This window comes from Trachypithecus francoisi, unplaced genomic scaffold (assembly GCF_009764315.1).
Source record: "Trachypithecus francoisi isolate TF-2019V2 unplaced genomic scaffold, Tfra_2.0 Lachesis_group5, whole genome shotgun sequence".
Classification (NCBI taxonomy): domain Eukaryota; kingdom Metazoa; phylum Chordata; class Mammalia; order Primates; family Cercopithecidae; genus Trachypithecus; species Trachypithecus francoisi.
The window spans coordinates 146,153,290-146,179,670 of NW_022681470.1; the positions used below are offsets into that span (position 1 = coordinate 146,153,290).

At 60.0% G+C, this 26,381-nt stretch overlaps 1 protein-coding gene across 8 annotated transcripts in view; it reads left to right on the plus strand.

Moving 5' to 3' along the window:
• Positions 1–26,381, plus strand: part of PIP5K1C (phosphatidylinositol-4-phosphate 5-kinase type 1 gamma) — a 66,490-nt gene that overhangs the window by 34,173 nt on the left and 5,936 nt on the right. For 2 of the 8 annotated variants that reach the window (XM_033199782.1, XM_033199784.1), the window contains exons 4-18: positions 438–568; positions 1,680–1,797; positions 5,832–5,984; positions 8,817–9,116; positions 10,353–10,558; positions 13,473–13,556; positions 14,853–14,901; positions 15,763–15,847; positions 17,600–17,764; positions 18,480–18,618; positions 18,960–18,992; positions 20,083–20,187; positions 23,967–24,099; positions 24,763–24,898; positions 25,141–25,218. In XM_033199782.1, coding sequence (XP_033055673.1) covers positions 438–568; positions 1,680–1,797; positions 5,832–5,984; positions 8,817–9,116; positions 10,353–10,558; positions 13,473–13,556; positions 14,853–14,901; positions 15,763–15,847; positions 17,600–17,764; positions 18,480–18,618; positions 18,960–18,992; positions 20,083–20,187; positions 23,967–24,099; positions 24,763–24,898; positions 25,141–25,218 — 1,915 coding nt within the window. The remainder of the gene's footprint in view (positions 1–437; positions 569–1,679; positions 1,798–5,831; positions 5,985–8,816; positions 9,117–10,352; positions 10,559–13,472; positions 13,557–14,852; positions 14,902–15,762; positions 15,848–17,599; positions 17,765–18,479; positions 18,619–18,959; positions 18,993–20,082; positions 20,188–23,966; positions 24,100–24,762; positions 24,899–25,140; positions 25,219–26,381) is intronic. The other 6 variants (XM_033199785.1, XM_033199788.1, XM_033199787.1 and 3 more) reach the window with 4 other exon arrangements.

Consider the following 26,381-nt stretch of genomic DNA (forward strand, 5'->3'; position numbering starts at 1 on the left):
ATTACATAGAAAGCAGCTAGCAGGAACCCGCATCTGAAGACGTGAAAGTGATCTGGGCATCTCGCTGTAAATGGTACCCCCTAAAAACAAACCTTGATAGTGAACCAACCCTTGCTAAGTTGGAGCTGTTTCAGAATGTGAGAACCTTCTAGAACCTAGCTAGCCAACAGGACTGGAGGGCTGAGTGACGCGGTGCAGCAGTCACAGCCAAGCCCTATCCTGGCTGTGTGGCCCAAGGGAGGGTGGCTTCACCCCCCGGCCTGATGTCCATGGCTCAACAGCCGCAGGACAGGCGACCCCGGGGTCACCGGGAGGGGGTTGACAGGTGCGGGGTCCCGAGCTGCAGCTGGACACGGTCTCCACCCCCTGATGCACACAGCGAGTGCCGGGCAGCGTGGGGAGCAGCCAGGGGCCCTGACGCTCTGGTCTCCCCGCAGACCACCTCCTCTACCCTGAAGGGCGCCATCCAGCTGGGCATCGGCTACACCGTGGGCCACCTGAGCTCCAAGCCCGAGCGCGATGTGCTCATGCAGGACTTCTACGTGGTGGAGAGCATCTTCTTCCCCAGGTGGGCCAGGCCCCGGAGCCTCAGGCCTCACCCGACACATGCGTGGCTGTGACATGGAGTGGCCTGTCCTGAGCGCCCTTCTCTGCTGAAAGCAGCACCTGGCCCCTCCTGGCGCCTCCTTGGCCTTGAGCTCTGGCCCTCTGTCCGTCAGGACATTGGTTTGCTGCTAAATCAGAGACCCAGTGTGAAAGCAGTTTAAGAACAGGAAAAAGAGGCCGGGCGCGGTGGCTCAAGCCTGTAATCCCAGCACTGTGGGAGGCTGAGACGGGCGGATCATGAGGTCAGGAGATCGAGACCATCTGGCTAACACGGTGAAACCCCGTCTCTATTAAAAAATACAAAAAAAAACTAGCCGGGCGAGGTGGCGGGCGCCTGTAGTCCCAGCTACTCCGGAGGCTGAGGCAGGAGAATGGTGTAAACCCGGGAGGCGGAGCTTGCAGTGAGCTGAAATCTGGCCACTGCACTTCAGCCTGGGCAACACAGCGAGACTCCGTCTCAAAAAAAAAAGAAAAAGAAAAAAAAAAAACAGGAAAAAGAAAAGATAGAAGTTAGCTCTTTTCTAATCTACAAATACCAGTGGGCAGTGCAGGGCTGGTCAGGAGGCTCCATGGTGTTGGGGTCCTGGGATCCTTCTGGTCACCCCACACCACCATCCTCAATATACAGCTCTGTGACCAGTGGCCCCAGGTGGCTGCCCAGGCTCCTGCCATCACGGCTGCATTCCGGCCACAGGAGGAAAGAGAAGGAGAACAACACAGCCCTTCCCTTGAGAACATAACCAGTGTTTCTGCTGCACTTGTGTCATTGGCTGGATGCAGTCACACGACCACACCAAGCTGCAAGAGCCTGGGGCGGCGTGGTCCTATTCTTGGCAGCCATGTGCCTGACCAACACTGTGGGCCCCATTGTTAATCAAAGAAGAGAGGGTGGTTACTGGGGGACAGTTCCATCAGGAGCCCCATGTTGCTTGTGGGATTGGGCCATTTCCAGGAAGCCTTGGAGCTGAGCCGCTAGAGGCTCAGCTGCTAGAGGCACTAGGAGGGGCCATGGCAGGGGTGGGGGAGAGGTGCCACCCCCCCCTCACAGGCTTCCTCCTGTCCTTCCTCCACAGTGAAGGCAGCAACCTCACCCCCGCCCACCACTTCCAGGACTTCCGTTTCAAGACCTATGCACCTGTCGCCTTCCGCTACTTCCGGGAGCTCTTCGGGATCCGGCCAGATGATTACTTGGTAAGCGTATTTGCCATTACGGGCTTCCTGGCTCGAAACAGAACATGTGTTGGGTCTCGGAGGGTCTGTGGGTCAGGCACTGGGGGCAGCCTCCCTGGGTTCCTGGTGTAGGGTTATGGTCAGGTTCGGGGCCGGGGTCTCCGTGAGACTCACTGGGGAAGGGGGAGGGATGGGCCTCCAAGCTCACATGGCTGGCGGCTGCGGCACTCCGTCCTGGCTGGCGTTGGCTGGGAGCCTCCTCCATTCCTTGTCATGTGGGTCTTGTCGTCACAGCGTCCACTCACCAAAGAGATGGTACAGTCTTCTGCAGCCTGGTGCCAACGTGACTGACCCATCTTCAGACTTAGGGTTAGAACAAGGCACTGGGACATGGGCGCCACTGGGGACCAGCGTGGAGTTGGCCCTCCCAAGCTCTAGCCGTGGTCGGCCCTCCCAAGCTCTAGCCGTGGTCGGCCCTCCCAAGCTCTAGCTGTGGCTTTGTTACAGTTTCGAGTTAGAAAAGTCAAAATCTAGGCCAACCCCTTTGACGTTGCAGCCCATCATCCGGGCTCCTGAAAGAGGCGTGTGGAAGGCGGCGCTCACCAGCACCAGCACCACTTCTCAAAGCTCTGGGTGGCCTTTTCCCAAGCTTGCTGGTCATTCTGAGGACTTTGTGTCAGGGAAAACGTGAACTCCATAGAGGAGTGCGGTGGGCGTTCTGGCTGTCCCAGCAGTGCGGTCCCGGGGCCGGGAGCCTGTGGTTCTCCCATCCTGCCCTCACCCACGGTGGTCAGTTCCTTGTGCCTCTGGTGGTTGGTGACCGTGCATGCGTTTGGTTTCTCTCAGACTGTAGGAAGCGCCTGAGGCTGCACTCTTCCAGGGAGAATGAGCATGTGCTGCAGCTGGGGGTACATGCGACCCCCCGAGAACGCCAGCCCTGTTCAGGTGCCCGGGAGTCACCATGTCCCTGGGGTGTGTCACCAAGGCCCAGCCTCCTGACTTCAGTGTCCCAGCATTTGCCTGAGCTCGGCAGGGCAGCGGGGAGTGAACAGACAGTTGGGGTTTTTGCCTAGAAATGGCCCTTGGGTGACCTGGACGCCACTGTGTGAGGCGTCCGGGAATGGGAGGCGGCAGCCTGGCTCATAGCAGAGACGGCACTCGCGTCCATTAGCAGGAGTGGACGGATACAAGCCGACCTGGGGCCGTCTGGGTCTCCCCTAGAACCTGATGAGACCGCGTTCTGGGGCCTCAGGCCGGGTGTGCGCCCACAGCGTTTTGGGGCCAACCTGGTGTTGGTGACCCCCGAATCGTCCTCATCTGAGGAGTGAGAATTCTCCTGGGGGCCCCCAGCCTCTGTCCAGGCTGTGGTGTGCATGTGGCCATGAGCCAGTGGCAGGAGGACGGGCCAGTGTGCATGTTGCCGTCCACAGGGCCCCTGAGCCTGAGTGGGGACAGGTGGGGCTCGGGGGGGACTGGGGGTTGCCGGTACTTCTCTGATTGGACAGCTGAGGTCACAGTCCACCCTGGTAAAAGGGGTAGCCCCAGCAAGGCCCCCAGCTCAGGACAGCCAGGAAGGAGAAGGCGGAGGTTGGACGCGAGGTGGGGCTCAGCCCTGCCCAGCAGTCAGCGGAGGGTGGAGAGGAGGCCGAGGTCAGTGGCACGGCTGCCGAGAGCCCCAGCACCGACGAAGGAGGCCGTGGAGGGTTGTCCTGGCACTGCCTGTCTCAGAAACCCACTCATGGGGCCTGCTTCCCCATGGCAGCTGAGGCCCATGGAGGCCACAGCCCCGCAATGCCATTAGCTGTGTGGCTTCAGAATTTCCGTCGTTGGTGGTGTTTGTACAAAGCTGAATGTGCCTTTCCACAGTGTTTTCCGCTCTGCGGGTGAGATCAGCCTCCCCGTCCTGCCACCATGGAGAGGGAGCAGTGATTTGTGCCTCGGGGGGACACTTTGGCTGCATGGGGCGTCCCCTGCTGCAGGTGACCTGAGGACAGTGGCCCAGGGCTTGGCAGGGTTCCCCTGGCCTCCCAGGGAGGGCACCCGCCCCAGGAGAGACCCGCCCTCACTCTGCACTGCTGCGTCTGTATCGGGGAGGCTGGAGGGTGTCCTGCTGCGGCGGGAAGGGCGGAGGAACCACGTGGGCTCTGTGTTTCCCGTGGATATTTGTGGCTCATGGCTGTGGGTGGAGAAAGGGAGGCAGATGGCTGGGCTGGGCGACAGCAGTGGCCTGGATAGAACTCCCTCCAGCCTCTGAGTCCACCCCCCACGGTGCTCTCACCCTGCACCGTCACTCCCAGCCAGGCCGTGGCAGAAGCAGCGCGTGCAGGAGGAAGGACCCTCGCTGTTCTGAGCTGCCAAGGTTGGCAGGGCCGTTGCTGACTCCGCAGAATCCAGCCTGTGTTGACCGACGTGTGATAACTGATGGCGCCGTTCCCTGGCCTGAGACCACCTCGGGCAGTGGAGGGCGGGGATAGTGACTTGAGCCCAAGGAGGGACAGGGGCATTCCCAGGACCTGGGCCTGAAGTGACCTCATGTTTCCGGCGTCCTCTGGCCCCAAGCACATTCACACCTCAGAGCGTGTGTGGCGCTGGGGATCCAACTCACACCTCAGGCCTCTGGCTCTTCCAGCATTTTCCAAAGGTGGTTCCCCTCACTTCTTGGGGTTTTTTTTGAAACAGAGTCTTTCTTACTCTGTTGCCCAAGTTTTAGGGCAGTGGTGCTGTCCCAGCTCACAGCAGCCTCGACCTCCTGGGCTCAAGTGATCCTCCCACCTCAGCCTCCCAAGTAGCTGGGACCACAGATGTGCGCCACCACGCCTGTGTTTTGTTTTGTTTTGTTTTATTTTTTAGTGCAGATGAGGCCTCGCTCTGTTGCCCAGGCTGGTCTTGAACTCCTGGGCTCAAACAATCCTCCCTCCTCAGCCTCCCAAGGTGCTGGGATTACCAAGTGCTGGGTGAGCTGCTGTGCCTGGCCTCCCCTCGCTTCTACTTGCCACCACTCCTGACTCTGGGGACACCCCCCACCTGCTTAGCATAGCAGCATTCTTCCCAGCAGGGTGGGCGGCACTCAGCACTCAGAGACCACCCTTCTGTTGTCCGGCAGTCACGGACCCAGCGTTAACCCTGAGCGGGCCTGCCTCACTCCGCTGATGGGGAGCGGGCTCTGACCTCATCTGTGACCAGTTAGGATTTTGCAGGGCGTGACCCAGGTGGCCTTAGCCACACGCACACTTCATTGGTTCCATACCCAGAAGACGCAGGGTAGCTCCCGTGGTCTCATCTTCACTCTTGTCCTTAACAAATAGAGCATCTGTCGTGTGTCAGTGACGCAAAAAACTTTCGCCTCCATGGGCCTGCTGCCTAATGTCTAGGAGAGGGCGTGGAGGCAGAGAGACAGTGAGCACATCATGAGACAAACAACAGCAGGGGCTGAGAAAAAGGGGCAGAGAGGTGGGGAGGAAGGGCTTGGACTGGGGTGCCAGGGGCCAGAGTGGGGCCTGCCCATCAGAGATGCAGCTTCCATCCCAGAGGTTATCTTCTGGCCCAGTGTGGCTGCTGAGGTTCCGGCCATCACATGAGCATCTCAGGAAGGAACTAGGTGGGAAGGAGAGAAGGGCAAATATGCAGGTACTCCAGCTGCCTGTTGCCCATCTGGGGAGCCTTCCCTGAGTTCCACCCCACAGCTTCTGCTTGTGACTCATGGGGCAGAGCTGGTGTTGTGGCCGCACCAGCTGCAGGGGTGCTGGGAGCACCTTTTAGCCATGCACATCAGCACCCCCGTACGATCCGGTGTCTGCTCCTAACGAGAGCGGGAGGCAGCCTGGGGAGTGCGTCCTAGCAGGCCAGCCCTTGGGCTGCAGAGTCCGCTCGGCCTCAGGCTCCAGTCCTTGCTGGCCGGCCTCAGGCAAGTCGCTCGCCCTCTCTGAGCCTCTCTTTCCGCATCTGTAAAATGCAGCTACACATCGTCAGGTCCTGGTGCTGTTGGGCAGACGGAAGCCGGTGCCGTCTGTGTGTCCAGCAGCTCGGGCCCGCTGACCCGCCTCCTCTGCTTCTAGTATTCCCTGTGCAACGAGCCGCTGATCGAGCTGTCCAACCCGGGTGCCAGCGGCTCCCTCTTCTACGTCACCAGCGACGACGAGTTCATCATCAAGACTGTCATGCACAAGGAGGCCGAGTTCCTGCAGAAGCTGCTCCCCGGCTACTACATGGTGCGTGGCCCGCCCTGCGGGGTGGGCGGCTCCTCCATCAGCCCCTGCTCCCGGCCGACAGGAGCAGACGTCTGCAAGGCTGGGGCAAGCAGGCGTCCTTGGGGCGCAGCGAGAGGCATCTTGGGCCCCAGGCTCTCCCCCTCAGGGGTCCCCCGTGGGGCTTCACCAGCACCAGTCACCAGTGTTAGGAGCTGCCCTCTCTTCCTCCTGTGGCCATACGCCCCGAGGGCCGTCCCGGGCAGGGCTGGGTGGGCATCGGCTCCTGCCTGGCTCCCCGTCCCCACCTGGCCAACATCCCCTATGAGCCGTGGGCCCCAGAACCAGCGGCCCGTGGGCAATGTCTCTCAGCTGCCACGGAGGCCCAAGCGGCCCAAGGGTGACTCAGAGGGATCCAGAAAGGAGGGGGACAGGCCACCAGCCAGCACCCCACAAAAGACCAGCTGCTCGGGCAGGCGTGAGGCAGCTCCATCCGGCCCACCCCTCACCCCGCGTGACTCACAGAAAGGGCGCGTCAGGCCACGGGAGCGGGAGTAGCAGCCGGCGGCTGCGGCTGTGTTCCCTGGTCCGGGATTCCGGTACTCGCCCAGACTAGGTGGGCACCTCGCATGTGGCCGGGCCTGAGCTGCAACCCCTGACTCAGTTTCCCCTTTGAGCCCTCCTCCACTCTCTGTGATGCTTAGCGAGGGGCCCGGGCTCCCTCGATCAGGCTTAGCAAACTCAATCTTTTAAGGCCCAGAGAGTGGGTGTTTTTGGCTCTGCGAGCCAGTGTCCTGTGTCTCCAGGGCTCAGCTCTGCCTGGGTGGCACCGAGCCGCCATGACCACATGAGAATGTACAGGCACGGCCGTGTGCCCATACGTGTTATGTATAGACCAAGAAATGCAAATTCCCTATCACTTTCACGTGTTATCAAAGACTATTCTCTATTTCCCCACTTATTTATTTATTTATTGAGACGGAGTCTCGCTTTGTCACCAGGCTGGAGTGCAGTGACGCGATCTCGGCTCACTGCAGCCTCCCCCCTCCCAAGTTCAAACCATTCTCCTGCCTCAGCCTCCCAAGCAGCTGGGACTACAGGCGCCCGCCACCATGCCCAGCTATTTTTTTTTATTTTTAGTAGAGACAGGGTGTCACCGTGTTAGTCAGGATGGTCTCGATCTCCTGACGTCATGATCTGCCTGTCTCAGCCTCCCAAAGTGCTGGGATTACAGATGTGAGCCACCACGTCTGGCCTCTTCACCACCTTTTTTTTTTTTTTTTTGAGATGGAGTCTTGCTCTGTCGCCTAGGCTGGAATGCAATGGCACAATCTCGGCTCACTGCAACCTCCGTCTCCCAGGTTCAAGCGATTCACCTGCCTCAGCCTCGAAAGTAGCTGGGATTATAGGCATGTGCCACCATGCCCAGCTAATTTTTATTTTTATTTTTATTTATTTATTTATTTATTTTTTTGAGGCGGAGTCTCGCTCTGTCGCCCGGGCTGGAGTGCAGTGGCCGGATCTCAGCTCACTGCAAGCTCCGCCTCCCGGGTTTACGCCATTCTCCTGCCTCAGCCTCCCGAGTAGCTGGGACTACAGGCGCCCGCCACATCGCCCGGCTAGTTTTTTGTATTTTTTAGTAGAGACGGGGTTTCACCGTGTTAGCCAGGATGGTCTCGATCTCCTGACCTTGTGATCCGCCCGTCTCGGCCTCCCAAAGTGCTGGGATTACAGGCTTGAGCCACCGCGCCCGGCCGCTAATTTTTATTTTTAATAGAGACGGAGTTTCACCATGTTGGCTAGGCCAACTCCTGACCTCAGGTGATCCACCCATCTCGGCCTCCTAAAGTGCTAGGATTACAGGCGTGAGCCACCGCACCCAGCCCTCTCCACTTTTTAAAACTGGAAAAACATTCTTAACTCACAGCCCTATAAAAATAGGTGGCATCCAGATTTGGCCTAGGGGCTGGAGTTTGCTGAGCCTGCCCAGGCTGGTGCCTGAGGCCGTGCCCCCCACTCCTCTCCCTGTGGATCTGTCCCAGCCCCGACACCTGTGCAGCAAACCACTGGGTTGGTCATTGAGAGGCTCTGGGCAGGGGGAGCTGTTGATTCACTTGGGTGCCCGTGGGTCACCCAGTGCCTGCTTGGGGTCTACAGGGCAGAGCAGGACCCAGGCCTGTGCCTGGGGACCCAGATTTGGAGTGAAGGTCCGAGTTGATCAGTCCAACACAGCAAGCAGAACCAACATAGAGGCTGGGCTCACGCCCGGAGTCCTGGCACTTTGGGAGACTGAGCTAGAAGGATGGTTTGAGCCCTGGAGGTTGAGGCTGCAGTGAGCTGTGATGGCACCATTGCACTCCATCCTGGGCGACAGAGTGAGACCCTATCTCAAGAAAATATATGTGTGTGTGCACACTGTGTGTATGTACATATGTGTGTGTGTGTGCATATACACAGATGTATTTATATGTATGTATTTCAGGATAGAGCATTGCGTTTCTGGCCTCCAGACCTCCCAACAGGCGAGCCCAGCCAGGGCGATGTCCTGCGGGCAGGCAGGGAGTGTGGACGCCTCTGATGGAACAGAAACGCCTGCCTCGGGGCCTGGCTCTGTAGAAACAGACTCCTGGAGCTCACAGTTGGGCGGGGAGACCCTGTGGCCTGTGAGAGACCACAGGGTGCTGTGGGAAGGCCAGCTGGGCACCTGCAAAGGAAAGGGGTCCCTGAGGGCTTCTGGGGCGAGAGGGGGGCTGACCAGGGGCATCCATGAGCCCCCTGAGGCAGAGGTCAGCTCTGCCCGCCCCCGCGGGTCTGTGGCCCAGCTGCCCTCCATGATGTCCCCTCTTCCCCCTGCAGAACCTTAACCAGAACCCACGGACGCTGCTACCCAAGTTCTACGGACTGTACTGCGTGCAGTCAGGGGGCAAGAACATCCGCGTGGTGGTCATGAACAACATCCTGCCCCGCGTGGTCAAGATGCACCTCAAGTTCGACCTCAAGGGCTCCACCTACAAGCGGCGCGCCAGCAAGAAGGAGAAGGAGAAGAGCTTCCCCACCTACAAGGACCTGGACTTCATGCAGGACATGCCCGAGGGGCTCCTGCTGGACGCCGACACCTTCAGCGCCCTGGTCAAGACGCTGCAGCGGGACTGCCTGGTGAGGGCTTGGCCCAGGCGGGGGAGGGAGGGTGGCAGGTGGGACTGCCTGGTGAGGCCACGGTCCGGGCAGGCAGGGCCAGGGAGGGTGCCAGGCTGAGGCCCACCTGCCCTGCAGCCCACAGCAGGCCCCACCCCAACGTGGGATCCGGAAGCAGCTCAAGCTTTTATGGCCTTAACCTAAAACGTGGTTGGACACAGTGGCTCACGCCTGGGATCCCAGCACTTTGGGAGGCGGGCAGATGGCTTGAGCCCAGGGGTTCAAGACCAGCATGGGCAACATTGTGAGACCCTGTCTCACAAAGAAAACAGAAAACTTACGTCTCCAGACCCAGCCCTTGGGGGTTGGGAGTGTCTGCACCGCTAAGAAGCAGTTCCTCCGGAGGTTACATGGTGACAGTGTTAGAGTCCCCCCACCCCCTGAGAAGAGAGCCCAGCCTTCATTTGCTGTGGTCACGAGCCCAGAGCTCCTGGCCAGCCATGAGAGCTTGCTGTGCCTCAGTTTCCTCACCCATCAAATGGGATGACTGCCTGCTCTGCAGGCTACAGCAAGGGCCCATGTCTGTCTGGTGGGGGGTCTGGCTCCTGTCCGCGTGGAGCCTGCACCGGCTCCGTATTAGGGAAAGAACGGTGCACGCAGCTCTTCCTCTCCCTGTGTTAGCTCCATCGTCCCCGCCCCACCCCGGCAGCTTCGAGGCGTGGAGCCAAGGAGGGAGGCCCCAGCCTGTCGGGAGCAGAGCCTGGGACCTCCCAGCTCCCCCACTCCACCCAGGTCCCCCTGCTGACCACCCCTAGCTCCCCGACCCCTTTGAGAACTTGACCCACACCCCCAGAGAATGGCGCAGACCACTCAGGGTCCTCGAGGCTACCCTGGGCATCCACGCACCTAGCTGTCACCTGTCAGGCCGGCAGGTCCTTGCCCGCGGGCCTGGGCTGGTCAGAGCACAGGCCCGGCCCCGTCTGTCAGGAAGGAGCAAAGCCAGGGAGGGAAGTCCCCGTCCCAGTGCCTGGGGCGGCCTGCTGTGAGGCTGGAAGCCCCACTCTGGCCTGCCCTGATGCCGCCGTGTGACCACAGCCCCGCCATCCCTCGGGATAATACTAGAACCCCCACCCCTTCCATCCCTCACGCCCGAGCCCACGGGGCTGTCCGGGCTGGGGCCCCCATAAGGTCCAGGAGCCGTGGTGGGGGTGGAGACAGCCGACGGCATGGTGTGCTCCTGCCCCTCCGTCCCGCCAGGTCCTGGAGAGCTTCAAGATCATGGACTACAGCCTGCTGCTGGGTGTGCACAACATCGACCAGCACGAGCGCGAGCGGCAGGCACAGGGCGCCCGGGGCACCTCGGATGAGAAGCGGCCCGTAGGCCAGAAGGCACTCTACTCCACGGCCATGGAGTCCATCCAGGGCGGCGCCGCGCGCGGGGAGCCCATCGAGTCGGATGACACGTAGGTGGGCGGGCGGCCTCCGGACCCGTCCCGCTTCCCTTCCCCACAGGCTCTGGTTCCCCATCCCCAGCCCAAGTGTGAAAACAGGCAGGGAAGGCTGGCGAGGGCATCCATGGTGACAGACAGAGTCTGAGAGCCTCACGCCAGGGCCTCAGAGTGAAGCCAGGCCATAGTGCGGGCCGCAGGCTGAGTGCTGGGTTCCGGGCCTTGGCTTGCAATGGTGGTAGCATTTCTCATTCACCCGTGAATGGGCCGAGGCCACTGGCCATCCACAGGAATGAGACAGAGGTAGCGTTTCCCCGTGGCACTCAGAGGGGTCCACTCGCTGCCGTGCAGAGAGGAGCCACAAAGGTGTGGAAGGCGTGTGGGAGGCCAGAGGGATCGGGCGAGGCAGGGCTCACAGTAGGACACAGCCCACAAAAAGGAGGGGCTGCAAAATCTGATTCCACACAGATCAAAGCGACTGCTGGCCGGGCACGGTGGCTCATGCCTGTGCTCCCAGCACTTTGGGAGGCCAAGGTGGGAAGACTGCCTCAGCCCTGGAGTTCAGTACCAGCCTGGGCAACATAGCGAGACCCCCTCTCTACAAAAAAATATAAAACTTAGCTGGGCATGGTGGCCTGTGCACCTGTAGTCCCAACTACTTGGGAGACTGAAGGTGTGGCAGGTGTGAGTGTGGCAGGCAGAGGTTGCAGTGAGCCAAGATCACACCGCTGCACTCCAGCTTGGGCATCAGAGTGAGACCCTATCTTAACAACAAAAAAAAAGGCTTGGCACGGTGGCTCATGCCTGTAATCCCAACACTTTGGGAGGCTGAGGCAGGCGGATCACCTGAGGTTGGGAGTTACAGACCAGCCTGGCCAACATGGTGAAACCCTGCCTCTACTAAATACAAAATATTAGTTGGGCATGGTGGTGCATGCCTGTAATCCCAGCTACTTGGGAGGCTGAGGCAGGAGAACCGCTTGAACCCAGGAGGTAGAGGTTGCAGTGAGCCGAGATTGAGCTGTTGTACTCCAGCCTGAGCAGCAAGAGCTAAACTCTATCTTAAAAAAAAAAAAAAAAAGGCCAGGCGCGGTGGCTCAAGCCTGTAATCCCAGCACTTTGGGAGGCCGAGGCGGGTGGATCACAAGGTCAGGAGACCGAGACCATCCTTGCTAACACGGTGAAACCCTGTCTCTACTAAAAATACAAAAAACTAGCCAGGCGCGGTGGCGGGTGCCTGTAGTCCCAGCTACTCGGGAGGCTGAGGCAGGAGAATGGCGGGAACCCGGGAGGCGGAGCTTGCAGTGAGCTGAGATCGCGCCACTGCACTCCAGCCCGGCGACACAGCGAGACTCCGTCTCAAAAAAAAAAAAAAAAAAAAGGCCGGGCGCAGTGGCTCACGCCTGTAATCCCAGCACTTTGGGAGGCCGAGGCAGGCGAATCACAAGGTCAGGAGATCGAGACCACGGTGAAACCCCGTCTCTATTAAAAATAAAAAAAATTAGCTGGGCATGGTGGCGGGCGCCTGTAGTCCCAGCTACTCAGGAGGCTGAGGCAGGAGAATGGCGTGAACCCGGGAGGCGGAGCTTGCAGTGAGCCCAGATTGCATCACTGCACTCCAGCCTGGGCGACAGAGCGAGACTCTGCCTCAAAAAAAAAAAACAAACAAAAAAATGCTGCCACAGAAGATGGGAATGGTGGGAGAGAGAAGAGGCCCACACCTCAGTGGCCTACAGTTAATGTCTCTGCTGGACGCTAGGGGCGGAGGGAGCAGACAGGCCCTGTCCTCACAGGGCTCGGGGTTTGGTTGGGGAGATACTCACGAGCCCTTCTGGGACACTATGAATGTTAGGGCCAGGTCATTCTCTGGTATGGGGCTGTCCTGGGGCTGTCCTGGGCACTGCAGGGTGCTGAGCAGCGTCCTGGGCCTCCACCCACTCCGGGCCAGGAGCACCCCCGCGTTGTGACAACCACAGATGTCCCCACATGTGGCCCCAGGGGGCGGGTTGGACAGGTGTCGTATAGCAGTGCTGAGATTGTGCCCTGGTCACAGCAGCACCCTGACAGTGGGGGCAGGCCCAAGCCTTCACTTTGGTACCTGTTGAGTCCTCCCAGCAGCCTTGGAGGAGGGAGGTGGGCTTCCCCCGTTTCCAGCTGAGGAAGTAGGTGCCTAGGTTGGGGGGCAGCCTTCCCCAGCGGAGCCATGCAGGTGTGGAGCCAAGTTCCACCTGGCCTGGCCCCAGGGGCGGTGCTGGCTCGCACTAGGCCACCTGCTGGGCTTTGGTTTGCAAAGGCGGTGGTATTTCCCATGGATGGCAGAGGAGGAGCCGGGGCCCCAAGCAGGGTGTAGCTGCGGGGAGTGCAGGAGCCAAGACCAGGCACAGCTGCGCCTCAGACCATCCTGGCATTTGTCGGGTCTTCGCGGGCCTGGCAGGGGAGCAGGTGAGCGCACCAGCCTGTGGCGTGAGCAGAGCGTGCAGGGCCCCGGCCCAGCGGGTCTGGCTCCTGGTGGCTTCAGGATGGCTGCTGCACGTGTGGCCTCACTAACTGCGCTGGGCATGGTCCCGGGTGACAATTAACTCCCCAGGCTGTACCTGAGACCCCATGGCCCTACCTGGGCATGCAGCGTGCGTGTGTGTGCACGTACATGTGTGTGCATGTGTGTCCATGCACACGTGTGTGGTGGCAGGGTATGTGCCCAGGCCTCCTAGCTGGGACTCCTCAGCAGCACCTGGGCCCGGGTTTGAGACTGGGGATGATGGAGGGACATCAGGACGGAGATTCCCGGGTGCCAGGCCCCACTCCAAGAGCTTGGCCGAGCTGCCACCCACGGGAGCAGGTGGACTCCCCAGCCCCGGAGTCCCCAGCCCTGCCTGCCTCGAGTCCCAGGTCTGTGGGATGCTGACGGTGCCCTTGTCCTCTCTCCCAGGATGGGCGGGATCCCCGCTGTGAACGGCCGCGGGGAGCGGCTGCTGCTGCACATTGGCATCATTGACATCCTGCAATCCTACAGGTGGGTGCCAGGGTCTGCAGTCCCACAGAGGGGTGCCCGGGTCTGCAGTCCCACAGGGAGGTGCCAGGGTCTGCAGTCCCACAGAGGGGTGCCAGGGTCTGCAGTCCCACAGAGGGGTGCCCGGGTCTGCAGTCCCACAGGTGGACGTCCCGGGTCTGCAGCCCCACAGGTGGACGCCCCGGGTCTGCAGCCCCACAGGTGGGTGGGTGCCCCCAGGACACCCATGCACGGAGGCGCTTGCCTGTGGAAACAGCTGCACCAGCAGCTCTTGGGGCTTCTTCAACCTTCTGAAAAGCTCTTGCTTGGCTGCCCCTTCTTGAGCCCTAAAGGAAGGTGTCTGGTCGCCTTGAAAATCCAGAGTGAGTTGGGCGTGGTGGTCCACACCTATAATCTAGTGCTGTGGGAGGCCGAGGCGGGAGGATCGCTTGAGCCCAGGAGTTTGAGACCAGCCTGGGCAACATAGCAAGACCCCGCCCTTACGAAATATCAAAAAAATTAACCGAGCTTGGTCATGCTCCTGCAGTCCCAGCTACTCAGGAGGCCGAGGCAGGAGGATTCCTTGGGCCCAGGAGTTCAGGGCTGCAGCAGTGAGCTATGATGGCCGTGCTGCACTTCAGGCTGGGTGACAGAGCAAGACCCTGTCTCAAAAAAAAAAAAGAAAAATCCAAGGAGTGGGTTTGAGGCCTCCCTTTGGGGCTCGAATATGTGTCTTTTGGTTTTTCATTTGTTTGTTTTGAGACAAAGTCTCGCTCTGTCACTCAGGCTGAAGAGCAGTGGTGCGATCTTGGCTCACTGCAGCTCCCGCCTTCTGAGTCGACCCTATTCTCTCGTCTCAGCCTCCAGAGTAGCTGGGATTACCGGCACGCGCCACCATGCCTGGCTAATTTTTGTGTTTTTAGTAGAGACGGGGTTTCACCATGTTGGCCAGGCTGGTCTCGAACTCCTGACCTCAGGTGATCCACCTACCTTGGCCTCCCAAAGTGCTGGGATTACAGATGTGAGCTACCGTGCCTGGCTGGGGCTCTAGAATGTTGAAAGACAGGTCACGCCCTCGGTACTATGGACATTGGGACCAGATGGTTCTCTGGAGTAGGGCCGTCCTGGGCACTGCAGGGTACTAAGCTGAGAGCCTCCACCTACTCCCTGCCAGGAGCGCCTGCCGCCCTGAGTTTTGACAGCCACGATTGCTCAAGGCCATGGCCCAGTGTCCTCGGGGGTGCACAGTGGCCCCTGAGTGAGGCAGCGTGGCATAGGCTTGGCTGATGTCAGCTGCCACTCTGGGCGCTCTCTCCACAGGTTCATCAAGAAGCTGGAGCACACCTGGAAGGCCCTCGTCCATGATGGGGTGAGCACCTGCACCCCTCCTCCCATCCTTCCTCTGTCCTCCTGTCTGTCGTTCCCGCCTTCCTCCCATCCATGACTCCACAAATGCAGACTACCTCCTGGGGCCAAGCATCGAGGACTAACTAACAGCCTGTAGAATCCAAGATCCCAACAGGCACCCCCATTTTTCAAGAGTGTGTAGAAAGTCCAGGCGGGAGCTTCCAGAACAAGCATTGGGCGTGTCAGGGGGGCGGCCAGCAGAGGCCTCTGGGGATGTCTTGGACCTTGCCAAGGCCCAGAACCTGCTGCCTAGGGCAGATAGGAGTGCTGTCTTGCTCTGACGAGGCCGGCCAGGGTGTCCTGTGCTGCCGCCCGACACCGCTGGGGTTGTCCTTGTCCCCTGGCCCACAGTGGCTGGGCACCGCCTCCCACTGCCGCCTTCGAGGGTGGAGTCATTCACAGTCCTGGTACATGGGCCACTCCTCACCCAAGGAGACTGGGAAAGGAGGCTGCATTCTGGGAGGCCAAGGGTCACATCCCAGCAGGGCCCCAGCCAGACCATCCTACCTCAACCTCCCCTGCAAGTCCATGTGGGCCACTGCGCCTGGCCGGAATACCTTATTCATAGCTGGTTGAAAAAGTCAAAAATGCGAATAGGTCTCTAGCGGAAAAGCTTCCACCCATTCCCTGGTACCCAGTCTCTCCCCAGAGGGAGCCACTGTTCCCTGTTCCGTGAGCCCCTCCCAGGAAGCCACAGCAGCACGGGCCCATCTCGAGCCTTTTCACACAGAAGGTGCTCCCCGCACACAGCGTCTGTCCAGGGCTGTCTCCAGCTGTTGGTTGATGCGCCCTCTGCCCCCGGGCACCCCCAACTCTCTTTCAGGACACGGTGTCTGTCCACCGCCCCAGCTTCTACGCCGAGCGCTTTTTCAAGTTCATGAGCAACACGGTCTTTCGGAAGAACTCCTGTAAGCCACCTGAGCCCCGCGGGGCAGGAGGGACCCCGGGGGAGGCCGAGAACCCCGCGGGGCGGGAGGGACCCCGGGGGAGGCCGAGAGCCCCGCGGGGCGGGAGGGACCCCGGGGGAGGCCGAGAGCCCCGTGGGGCGGGAGGGACTCTGGGGGGGCAGTAAACCCAGTGCCCCTGTACCCTCCTCAGACCGAGCCTCATCCAGAGATAGGATAGTCGGGACACTTGCTCTGCACAGGAGCCACCGCCGGAGTCTGAATCCTGAATCCTGGCCTGGTCTTGTCCTGCCTTGTGGCCTTGAACAGGCACTTCCCTCTGTGCCTCGGTTTCCCCATTGGCACAGCACTGTGAGAGTACAGTGTTTATATATGGGATGGGCGGGCCTGGCCCAGCAGGCAGCTCAGTGTGTGGGGCTCCGACAGCATCCCCATCGCCACGGAAATCCATCCTGGGCGGGGAACCCAGGAGGCCGGCATAGCAGGGCGTGGCTGGGGACGTCACAGGGCAAACAATGGTGGGGAAGATGGGGACTCAGGGTTCACCCACAGGGTACCCAGGGGAGGTCCCCATTTCTCAGGGCTCAGCTTCCCCTCATGGGCCACTGTAGCCACTGGACGCAGACTCAGGGTTCCAGGTCCCCGCACAGACCTCAGCCCGTGGCCCACCTGCTGCCAGACGGGTTCCTCTCTGGGTCTGTTTCTCCCCACTAGAAGGCTCTCGGGCTACCCAGCATCCTGCACAGGCCTGGCACACAGAGGTGCTTGGCAAGTGTCTGGGGTGGGCATGAATGATCTGTAGGTCCGCACCCACAGGGTTGCTCCCGGGAGACAGCAGGGACAGGCACGCCAGTGCCCAGCACTTGCAGTCAGGCTGCTCTTCCTGGCCTGCACACCTGCTCCCAGCCCCGAGGCCAGGGACTCCCTCTCATTGACACCATGGGAATTGGCAGACACCACACATTGGGATCTGTCTCCAGAGAGCTGACGGTCGAGCCTGTCCCTGCACCCCATCCTCTGGGACTGATGCCACAGGATCATTCCCAGTCATCCAGGGCTGTTTGCCAGCCTTTGGCGACTGTAGGAAGCTGCACAAGGCAAACTGAGCACCTACTGTTTACCAGGAGCTGTGTGGGTCATTCTGGGGGCAGAGGTCACAAGAGCTTGGTGAGGAGGCAGAGCTCACACAACACTGAGGACAGGCCCGGCCCTGTGTAGGGCATCACCTGCCGCACCACACCCCACTGCTAAGGTCGGCCAATGGGGCCCAGAGAGACTGAGCCACACAGCCAGCGGGCGAGCCTGGATCTGGGCTCAGGTCCTACATGCTGAGCCATTGGCTTCTCTAACCACAATACCTGTTGCTGTCTAAGACTGTCAGTGTCCATCTGAAAATGGGGGCCCTGCCCGGGCTGGGCCACACATGGAAGGGCATAAAGCCTGCAGGTATCCCTGGCCAGCTGGATAGACGGGAGTCACAGGTCTGCAGGACCCCGGGAGGTGCAGGCACTGTGCCAGGGTCCCAGTGTGTCTCATAGAGACGGTCGGGTAGGCAGGACAGGCAACTCAGGCTCTCAGTCCCTCCCCAGGCAGAGCCTAGTTTTCCACCAAGAGGCTTTGCTGCTTCCCAGCCTCAGGGACGGGCAGGGGCCTGGTGGGTCTCAGGGACACGGGTATATTCGGGCAGCGGCCCTGTCTGGGCTTTGCTGTGAGCCCCCAGCAACCCCAAGCGCCAACACCCATCCTCCCCTGCAGCCCTGAAGTCCTCGCCCTCCAAGAAGGGACGCGGTGGAGCCCTGCTGGCTGTGAAACCCCTGGGGCCCACAGCTGCCTTCTCGGCCAGCCAGATCCCCAGCGAGCGGGAGGAGGCCCAGTACGACCTGCGGGGGGCCCGCAGCTACCCCACGCTGGAGGACGAAGGTGAGGGACAGAGGGCAGAGTGCGCCTGTGGGGGCTACAGGGGGTGTCAGCAGCAGCCCAGTGGGTGGGGCGCCGCCTCATCCTGAGTTCTCATCTCTGTCTTCCCCTCCGGATCTGGGATCCGCAGAACCTCCTGCCCAGGGACTGGGGGCTTCTGGGATGGCCCCAGGGAAGAGTCCAGGGAGAGCTGAGTGTAGAAGGCTCCACTGGGTGGGGTGGTGACAGCTCCCGCCTTCTCTCACGGTCACTGATCTGAGGCGCACCAGGATGCCATCGAAGCCATGTAGCCCCCAGGCTACGCCTGATGTCAGGGAGCGCAGGGGACAGAATGAAGGAATTGACATAGCCATGCACGGGCCCTAGGGCAGGACCACACTGCTGGGGGAACAGCAAGGAGCCAAGCAGCAGGGAGGGGAAGAGAGGAAGAGGGGAAGAGAGCAGTGGGGAGGGGAAGAGGGTGGTGAGGGGACGGGCCAGGCTGCACAGGGCCTTCTGGGCCGTGTAGGGCTGTGGATTCTATTTTGAGAGCGGTCAGAAGCCTTCGTGTGAAGGGGGAAGGTCGTCCTTCCCTGCCGTGTGGGGAGGTGGGCATGTCCGGGAGGCAGGCGGGCACTGGGCGTGGGTTCCCAGGGTGAGCCAAGCCTCAGGGAGAATCGACTGTGTGTGTTTGGGGGCCTGGAGGCTCCGCAAGGTACCCACCGTCCTCTCCCTACAGGCCGGCCCGACCTTCTGCCCTGCACGCCACCGTCTTTTGAAGAAGCCACTACAGCTTCCATTGCCACCACTCTGTCATCCACATCCCTCTCCATTCCTGAGCGGTCCCCCTCGGAGACTTCGGAGCAGCCTCGGTACAGGTGGGCGGAGGCATCCGCTGTGCGCGTGGGCGGGGCATCCACCGTGCATGTGGGTAGAGCATCCTACATCCAGAAGGGTGAGGCATCTGCTTTGCATGTGGGCGGGGCATCCTATGTACAGGAGGGTGGGGCATCTGCTTTGCATGTGGGCGGAGCATCCGCTGCGTATGTGGGTGGGGCATTCTATGTACAGAAGAGTGGGGCATCCGATGTGTAGGAGGGAGCGGCATCTGTATGGGTGGGCGGGGCTGCCAGGTAGGCAGGCGGGTAGGCAGGGCAGGTAGACTGAGCAGGCAGGCCATCCTCTTTCTGGGTGTCACCTGTTTGCTGTGTCTCTGCAGGCGGCGCACACAGTCCTCCGGACAGGATGGCAGGTGAGACCCTGCCCCATTCCCTCCCTGGGTCTCACCAGCTCCTCCTGCATAGCTCCCAGCTCCCATTCCCGCTCCCCAGCCCATTCCTGTCCCCCAGTCCCTCTGCTCTGCCCATTCTTTCCTGGGGACAGATTTAAGGTTCCAGCACTTGGCCCTAGCACTGCACACCGTCTTCGAGCCGCTTTGTGTTTCTTACACCCTGGGACAGCTGTGGCCTGTTGGATCCTTCTTTTTCTTCTTCTATTAAGTTTTTTCTCACCTAAGATACAGTGGGAACGTCGTGAAATGCCCCCGTCCTGCCCAAGGCCCGTCTCCTCCCCAGGAGCAACCACTGGGACTGTGGGTTTTGTCTCTTGGCAGATACTTTCTGGGAACACAGCAGATGTGCACCAGACTTTGTTTCTCTTTTATTTTCACACCAATGGGCACACCCGTGCGTGCCGCCCGCATCTTGCTGTTGTCACTCGACTGACGGGGATCTCGGGCGGGTGTGCGCCGTTCCTGTCACGCCTGCGTGCCGTCCTTCCATCCCATGGACTGCACCTGGCTTTAATGCCCAGCCCTCGGGGACATTGGCGAGGTTCCCGGGGTCTCGCTCTTGTGAACACCGGGGCAGTGGCGAGTTGTTGCTTTCCTTAACCGTGTTTTAATCACTGCTGCCTGATGAAAGAAACCCCTTGGTGCCATGGGTGGGATGTGGCCCTCCCCTTGGTCCAGCGTGCCGTCTGGAGAGGCTACACAGCCAGGCCCGGCTGCTGGGACACTGATTCACCTGTGTTAGGGCCTCAGCTGCCAGGTGCAGGCACCCCCAGGGGGTGCGCAGGGCGTGTGGCGCGCAAGCTGGTCGGGGCTGCCCTTCGCTCCTATGCCCCCAGAGCCTGCTACACCGCAGGCCCTGTCGGCACCACAGTCACCAAGGGACCCAGGTGGACAGTCCCCCGGCTGGGAGTGACAGCCAGAAAGACCAGGCCCAAGCAGGAGGCTCCCAGCTCCCCTCTGGGACTGGCCCTGGAGTTCACTGGGCACTCCTGGGGGTAGGACGGGGGGAAGCGAGGAGGGAAACTGAGACACAACCTCCCATTGCCTGCAGGCCGCAGGAGGAGCTGCCCGCGGAAGGGGACCTGCAGCAGATTACGGTGCAGGTGGAGCCTGCGTGCAGTGTGGAGATCGTGGTCCCCAAAGAGGAGGACGCAGGGTGAGCCTGGCTTGGCGGGAGGTCGGGGCGCCCTCCCGCTGCGGGCCGGGAGGAGCCAAGAGCATCCCGAGGTTTCGTCGTGAAGCCGTTCTTTCTTACTGGGTTGTATTCGCAGATGGTGGATTTTCCCATAAGGTTATTTTTTGATTGAAGGGAGTGGTTCTTCACTAGCCGAGGTGATCCTGGCCCCCAGGGGAAACTGGGCAATGCCTGGGGGCGTTTGTGGCAGTGAGTGGTGGCCAGGGACGCTGCTCAGCATTAGCCTGCAGTGCCCGGGATGGCCTCACCCCAGAGAAGGACCTGGTTCCAGTATCCACAGGGCCCAGGCAAGAGACCCTGGGCTAAAAGCTGTATAAGAACATCTCTGAACTTCCAAGCATTTAACGAATTTTTTTTAACCTTTTTAGTATTTATTTTATTTTATTTTTAATTTTAATTTCTTTATTTTTATTTTTATTTTTTATTTTTTTTGAGACAGAGTCTCGCTCTGTCGCCCAGGCTGGAGTGCAGTGGCCGGATCTCAGCTCACTGCAAGCTCCGCCTCCCGGGTTTATGCCATTCTCCTGCCTCAGCCTCCCGAGTAGCTGGGACTACAGGCGCCCGCCACCTCGCCCGGCTAGTTTTTTGTATTTTTTAGTAGAGACGGCGTTTCACCGTGTTAGCCAGGATGGTCTCAATCTCCTGACCTCGTGATCCACCCGTTTCGGCCTCCCAAAGTGTTGGGATTACAAATTTGAGCCACCACGCCCGGCCTATTTTTATTTTTTTGTGAGACAGAATATTGCTGTGTTGCCCAGCCTGGAGGGCAGTGGCTTTATCTTGGCTCACTACAGCCTCCACCTCCTGGGTTCAAGTGATTCTCCTGCCTCAGCCTCCCGAGTAGCTGGGACTACAGGTGCCCGCCACCACACCTGGCTAATTTTTTTGTGTGTTTCAGTAGAGACAGGGTTTCTCCCATCAGCCAGCTGGGCAGGCTGGTCTCAAACTCCTGACCTCAGCCAGGTGCGGTGACTCACGCCTGTAATCCCAGCACTTTGAGAGGCCGAGGCAGGCGGATCATGAAGTCAGGAGATCGAGACCATCCTGGCTAACACGGTGAAACCCCATCTCTACTGAAAAATAGCAAAAATTAGTCGGGCATGGCCGAGAAGTGCCACTGCACTCCAGCCTGGGTGACAGAGCAAGACTCTGCCTCAAAAAAAAAAAAAAAAAAAACTCCTGATCTGAAGTGATCTGCCCACCTTGGCCTCCGAGAATGCTGGGATTAATTTTATTGAGTTTTGATTTGAAAAAAGAGGTTTAAAAGAACTATCTATGTTTTTAAAAACGTAGGACACAATGGTTGTGGCCCTTTTGGAGATATGGTGTCACCTGCTGTTATTTTCTTTGAGACAGAGTCTTGCTCTGTTGCCCAGGCTGGAGTGCAGCGGCGTGATTTCGGCTCACTGCAACCTCCACCTCCTGGGCTCAAACGAATCTCCTGCCTCAGCCTCCTGAGTAGCTGGGATTACAGGCGCCCACCACCACACCCAGCTAATATTTTTGTATTTTTAGTAGAGATGGGGTTTCACCATATTGACCAGGCTGGTCTCGAATTCCTGACTTCAGGTGATTCTCCTGCCTCGACCTCCCACAATGCTGGGATGACAGGTGTGAGCCCCGTGCTGGCCCCCGTGTGTCTTTACTTTTTCGTTTTTTTTATTTTTTTATTTTTTTTGAGGTGGACTCTTGGTCTGTCGCCCAGTCTGGAGTGCAGTGGCACAATCTCGGGTCACTGCAAGCTCCGCCTCCTAGGTTCAAGCCGTTCTCTTGCCTCAGCCTACTGAGTAGCTGGGACTATAGGCACCCACCACCACACCCAGCTAATTTTTTGTGTTTTTAGTAGAGCCAGGGTTTCACTGTGTTAGGCAGGATGGTCTCGCTCTCTTGACCACTTGATCCACCTACCTAGGCCTCCCAAAGTGCTGGGATTACAGGCGTGAGCCACTGCGCCTGGCCTTTTTTTTTTTTTTTTTGAGACAGAGTCTTGCTCTGTCTCCCAGGCTGGAGAGCAATGGCATGAACTCAGCTCGCTGCAACCTCTGCCTCCTGGGTTCAAGTGATTCTCCTGCCTCAGCCTCCCACCAGGTGTGGCTAATTTTTTATATTTTTAGTAGAAACGGAGTTTCACTGTGTTAGCCAGGATAGTCTCGATGTCCTGACCTCGTGATCTGCCTGCCTCGGCCTCCCAAAGTGCTGGGATTATAGGCTCCACACCCAGCCTGTCTTTACTTTTTTTTTTTTTTTTTTTTTTTTTTTTGTTGAGACGGAGTCTCGCTCTGTCGCCCAGGCTGGAGTGCAGTGGCCGGATCTCAGCTCACTGCAAGCTCCGCCTCCCGGGTTTACGCCATTCTCCTGCCTCAGCCTCCCGAGAAGCTGGGACTACAGGCGCCCGCCACCTCGCCCGGCTAGTTTTTTTTTGTATTTTTAGTAGAGACGGGGTTTCACTGTGTTCGCCAGGATGGTCTCGATCTCCTGACCTCGTGATCCGCCCGTCTCGGCCTCCCAAAGTGCTGGGATTACAGGCTTGAGCCACCGCGCCCGGCCTACTTTTTTGTCATCTGTCTGGTGTGGGTAATCCCATGCTTGCATTGTTACCAAATTCATCTTGCCTTTCTAATGATTTTTGCTTGAGATGCGTTTTTTATTTTTGTTCCAAGAGAGTTTTTTAGCACTCACAGCAGCACCGACCGAAAAATAAAGCCCTGAGGGTTTATCTTCCACCCGGTGCCCGTGCCACTGTTAGCTCCTTGCCATTGCCAAACCTCGCACCTTAAATCTCAGGCTTTGCTAAAAGGAACTGAACCTCCGATGTGGCAGGAGGGCGTGTTTAGCCTCATTCATGGGATGAACACTATGCACCGTGTGGCCATAGCCAAGGCCCAGGCCGTTCCTCACCTCCTCTCTGTGCCTCCGTTTCCGCAAATGCAACGCAGGGGCAGTAGCTGCACCCTCTCCATCCCCCACGATAGACTCAGTGGGTTAATCACAGGAGCCGGCCCTGGCATGTAGTAAGTGCTCAGTGAAAAGGACAGAGAGGCTGGGCTCGGGGGCTCCCATCTGTGATCCCTCCTAAAGGAGACTGAGGCAGGAGGGTTGCTTGACCCCACAAGTTGGAGACCTGCCTGGGCAATGTAGTGAGACCCCATCTCTACAGAATAAAAAAAAATTAGTTGGGCGTAGCAGTACACACCTATAGTCTCAACTACTTGGGAGGCCAAGGTTGGAGGATCGCTTGAGCCAGGAGGTGGAGGCTGCAGTGAGCCGTGATTACACCACTGCATGCCAGCCTGGCTGATGGAACGAGAGCCTGTCTCAAACACATCAATAAAGAAGAAAGAAGCTCTGATCCCAGTGGCTAGGTGCCATCTCTCCCCACTTTACAGCTGAGGAAACTGAAGTTCAGAGGAGGAACTGGCCCTCCCAGGGTGGCACAGCTGGTGAGGGTGAGGCCAGCACCTGTCCACAGGTGTGTGTGTGTCTGAGCTGGGAGTAGCAGGGCCACGCTGTCAGTGAGCTGGCAGGTCACTCCTAGGGTCAGCATTTGGGGGCTTCTTGGGGAGGTTTGTTCTGATTTGCGTTGAATGGCAGGCGCAGGAGCGCGTGGCCTGTGGTCAGCTGCCTGGGTTTTTGGCTCAGTGATGACCGTGTGAAGCCCCTGCCTGGATCCTGAGTGGGGGCGCAGGGAGCCTCTTTGTGGGGGCTGAGGGTCAAGACCTTCTGTCTATCCCTGTCCCCAGGGTGGAGGCTTCCATGGCCGGTGCCGCTGCCGCTGTTGAAGCAGAAACTGCCAGCCAGGCCTCGGACGAGGAGGGCGCACCCGCCAGCCAGGCCTCGGACGAGGAGGACACGCCCGCCACTGACATCTACTTTGTAAGTGCCCCAGGCTTTTCCTGCCACCGGCTCGTCAACCAGACTCTCTCACACACACTCCACTGTGTGCACACCGTGTACACAGCCCCACACAGGCACGTGAGTGTGCCCTGTCGACCCACCCACATGCTCTCTCACCAGCCAGCACTCTCACGACACGCCTACGCACACTCACCAGCCACGTTCACACCCACCTTCTCTTCCTGGTCTAACCCCACGGAGGGAGGAGCTCCTCCAGACCAGGCCTTTCTGGAGCTTCTCCCTGTTGCCGTGGCGTGGCCAGATGGGCTCATCCTTGAGGAGGACCAGGGGACCAGGTAGCGGCACGAGGGCCTCACGCTCCCACGTTGTGGGCTGGGGACTCATGACTGCTACTGGGCAGGGCTGGGTCTGCCTGGACCTGGGATCCCTGCTCCCCCTTGCCAGGGTCTGGGTGAGGCAGCTGCCGGGCAACCACCGAGGCCTGGGGTATCCAGGTAGCATCTCCACTCCCCAGTGGTCCCACTCAGGTCACAGGGAGGGCTGGAGGCTGCAGCCCACTTCCCAGATAGTTTGTTCTTACCCTCCTGGGAAGATGGGCTGGGCACAGGCACCAGGCCTCAGGGCCTGTTTTGCGGGCACCTACTGGCTGCTTCATAACTAACTCCCCTGCTCTGTCTCCAGTGGCGCCTCTGGGGTTCCCATGCCCCCACCTGGCCCTGGAGAAGGGAGGGACGGGCCGCGTGCCTGTGCCCCCAGCCACCCTATGTCATCACCGCTTTCCCCAGGACTGGTTCGTGCGTGTCGTGGTCTCTGGATGGTACGGGGGCCCTGGGGGCCACGTCCTGCTGTGTGTCTGTGTGCCGATGCCCTGCTGGGTGGGCAGCGGAGAAGGGAGAAGGGTCCTCGGTCCCACCCTGGCAACCCCCACCTTCTGCTTGGCAGTCAGCTGTCCCCACCCGCTCCCCGCTGCCTCCCTCCACCTCTCCCACCCGACCACGGGGGTAGCCGCCTCATCCGCTATCCTCTGTTTTCCTTCCTCCTCCGGCCCGCCCCGTCCAGTTCACGGATGGGAGGTACTGGATTTACTCTCCCCACCATCACCGACTGCGGGCCATGACGCTGAGCGCCTCAGGGACTGTAAGTGACCGCAGCCGGCCACCCTGGGGAGAAGGAGCGGTGCCCCTCGGGCAGCAGGGAGCTGCAGGTCCCCGGCCGGAAGCTCAGTGTCTGACGTCCGTTGTTTTCCAGAAGGGCTTTGGGGCAATCACGGCCGCGGTTGAGGTCGGCCACGCTGGCCCCGGACCAGGTGCCGGGCTGCGCGCACCACTGGGAATGTCACTCAGCCCCATGTCGCACCGGGCACTCCATAGGGCGGCACCATCGCCAGGTGCACAGCTGAGGCCCAGGGTCTGCCTCGGACCCTGGCCGGACCCCAACCAGCCCCTCTCTGCCCCTGGATCCCGCCCTCCCATGTCGGGGTGTCTTGGGTGGATGCTTCTCACTCGTACAGACCTGGCTCCCCTGGCCTGCCTGACGATAGGGGAGGTCGCACAGGTCAGCCGAGCGGCTGCAGAGCCGGGCTCTGAACTGCAGGGCCATGGAGACGGGGAAGAGATGGTCTCTCCACACCCACCTCACAGATGGAGGTGCTGAGGCCTCAGCTCCCCTGGGAGCCTGGGAGACCACACGGTTTAGTCACAATCCAGATCCCCAAGCTCTCAAGGAGTTCCCCCGGGACACCACAGGGGCCCCACGTAGCCGTGAGCTCCTCAGGGCCTGCTGTTGTCATTATGACCAATAAGCAAGCGGCCCAGAGAGGCTAAGAGACCTGCCCAGTGCCGCACAGCCGGAACAGGGCGCAGACCCAAAGCAGGAGTGTCTCCTCAAGACAAAGCCCCCGCCGAGGCCGTCCTGACTCCCCGCCCATCAGCAGACCGTTCTGAACACTGCTGTGTGCCAGGCACTGGGGAGTGATCCCCGAGAGGTGGAGGCTCACTTCCCTGGCTGCTCCAGGCAGCTCTGTCCCACAGAGCCAGCAGGAAGCCAGCCATCGCAGACCCACGCCCCGGAGATCGTCAGGGAGCTCCCCAGAGGGGCCTGCTGGGAGGGGGAGCACTGGAGAGACCTAGCGGCCCTGCCGGTCACCCCACCACAGGCAGGGAGCAGTTCGCAGAGGCCGCCTACAGAGGGGGGTGCCTGGATTTTGAAAAACACCTGGTTTGAAAGGGCAGATGTGGGGAGGGTGGTCTCGGCAGCAGGCACAGCCGAAGTGTGGGGGCCAGAGGGGAGGCAGGGCAGCC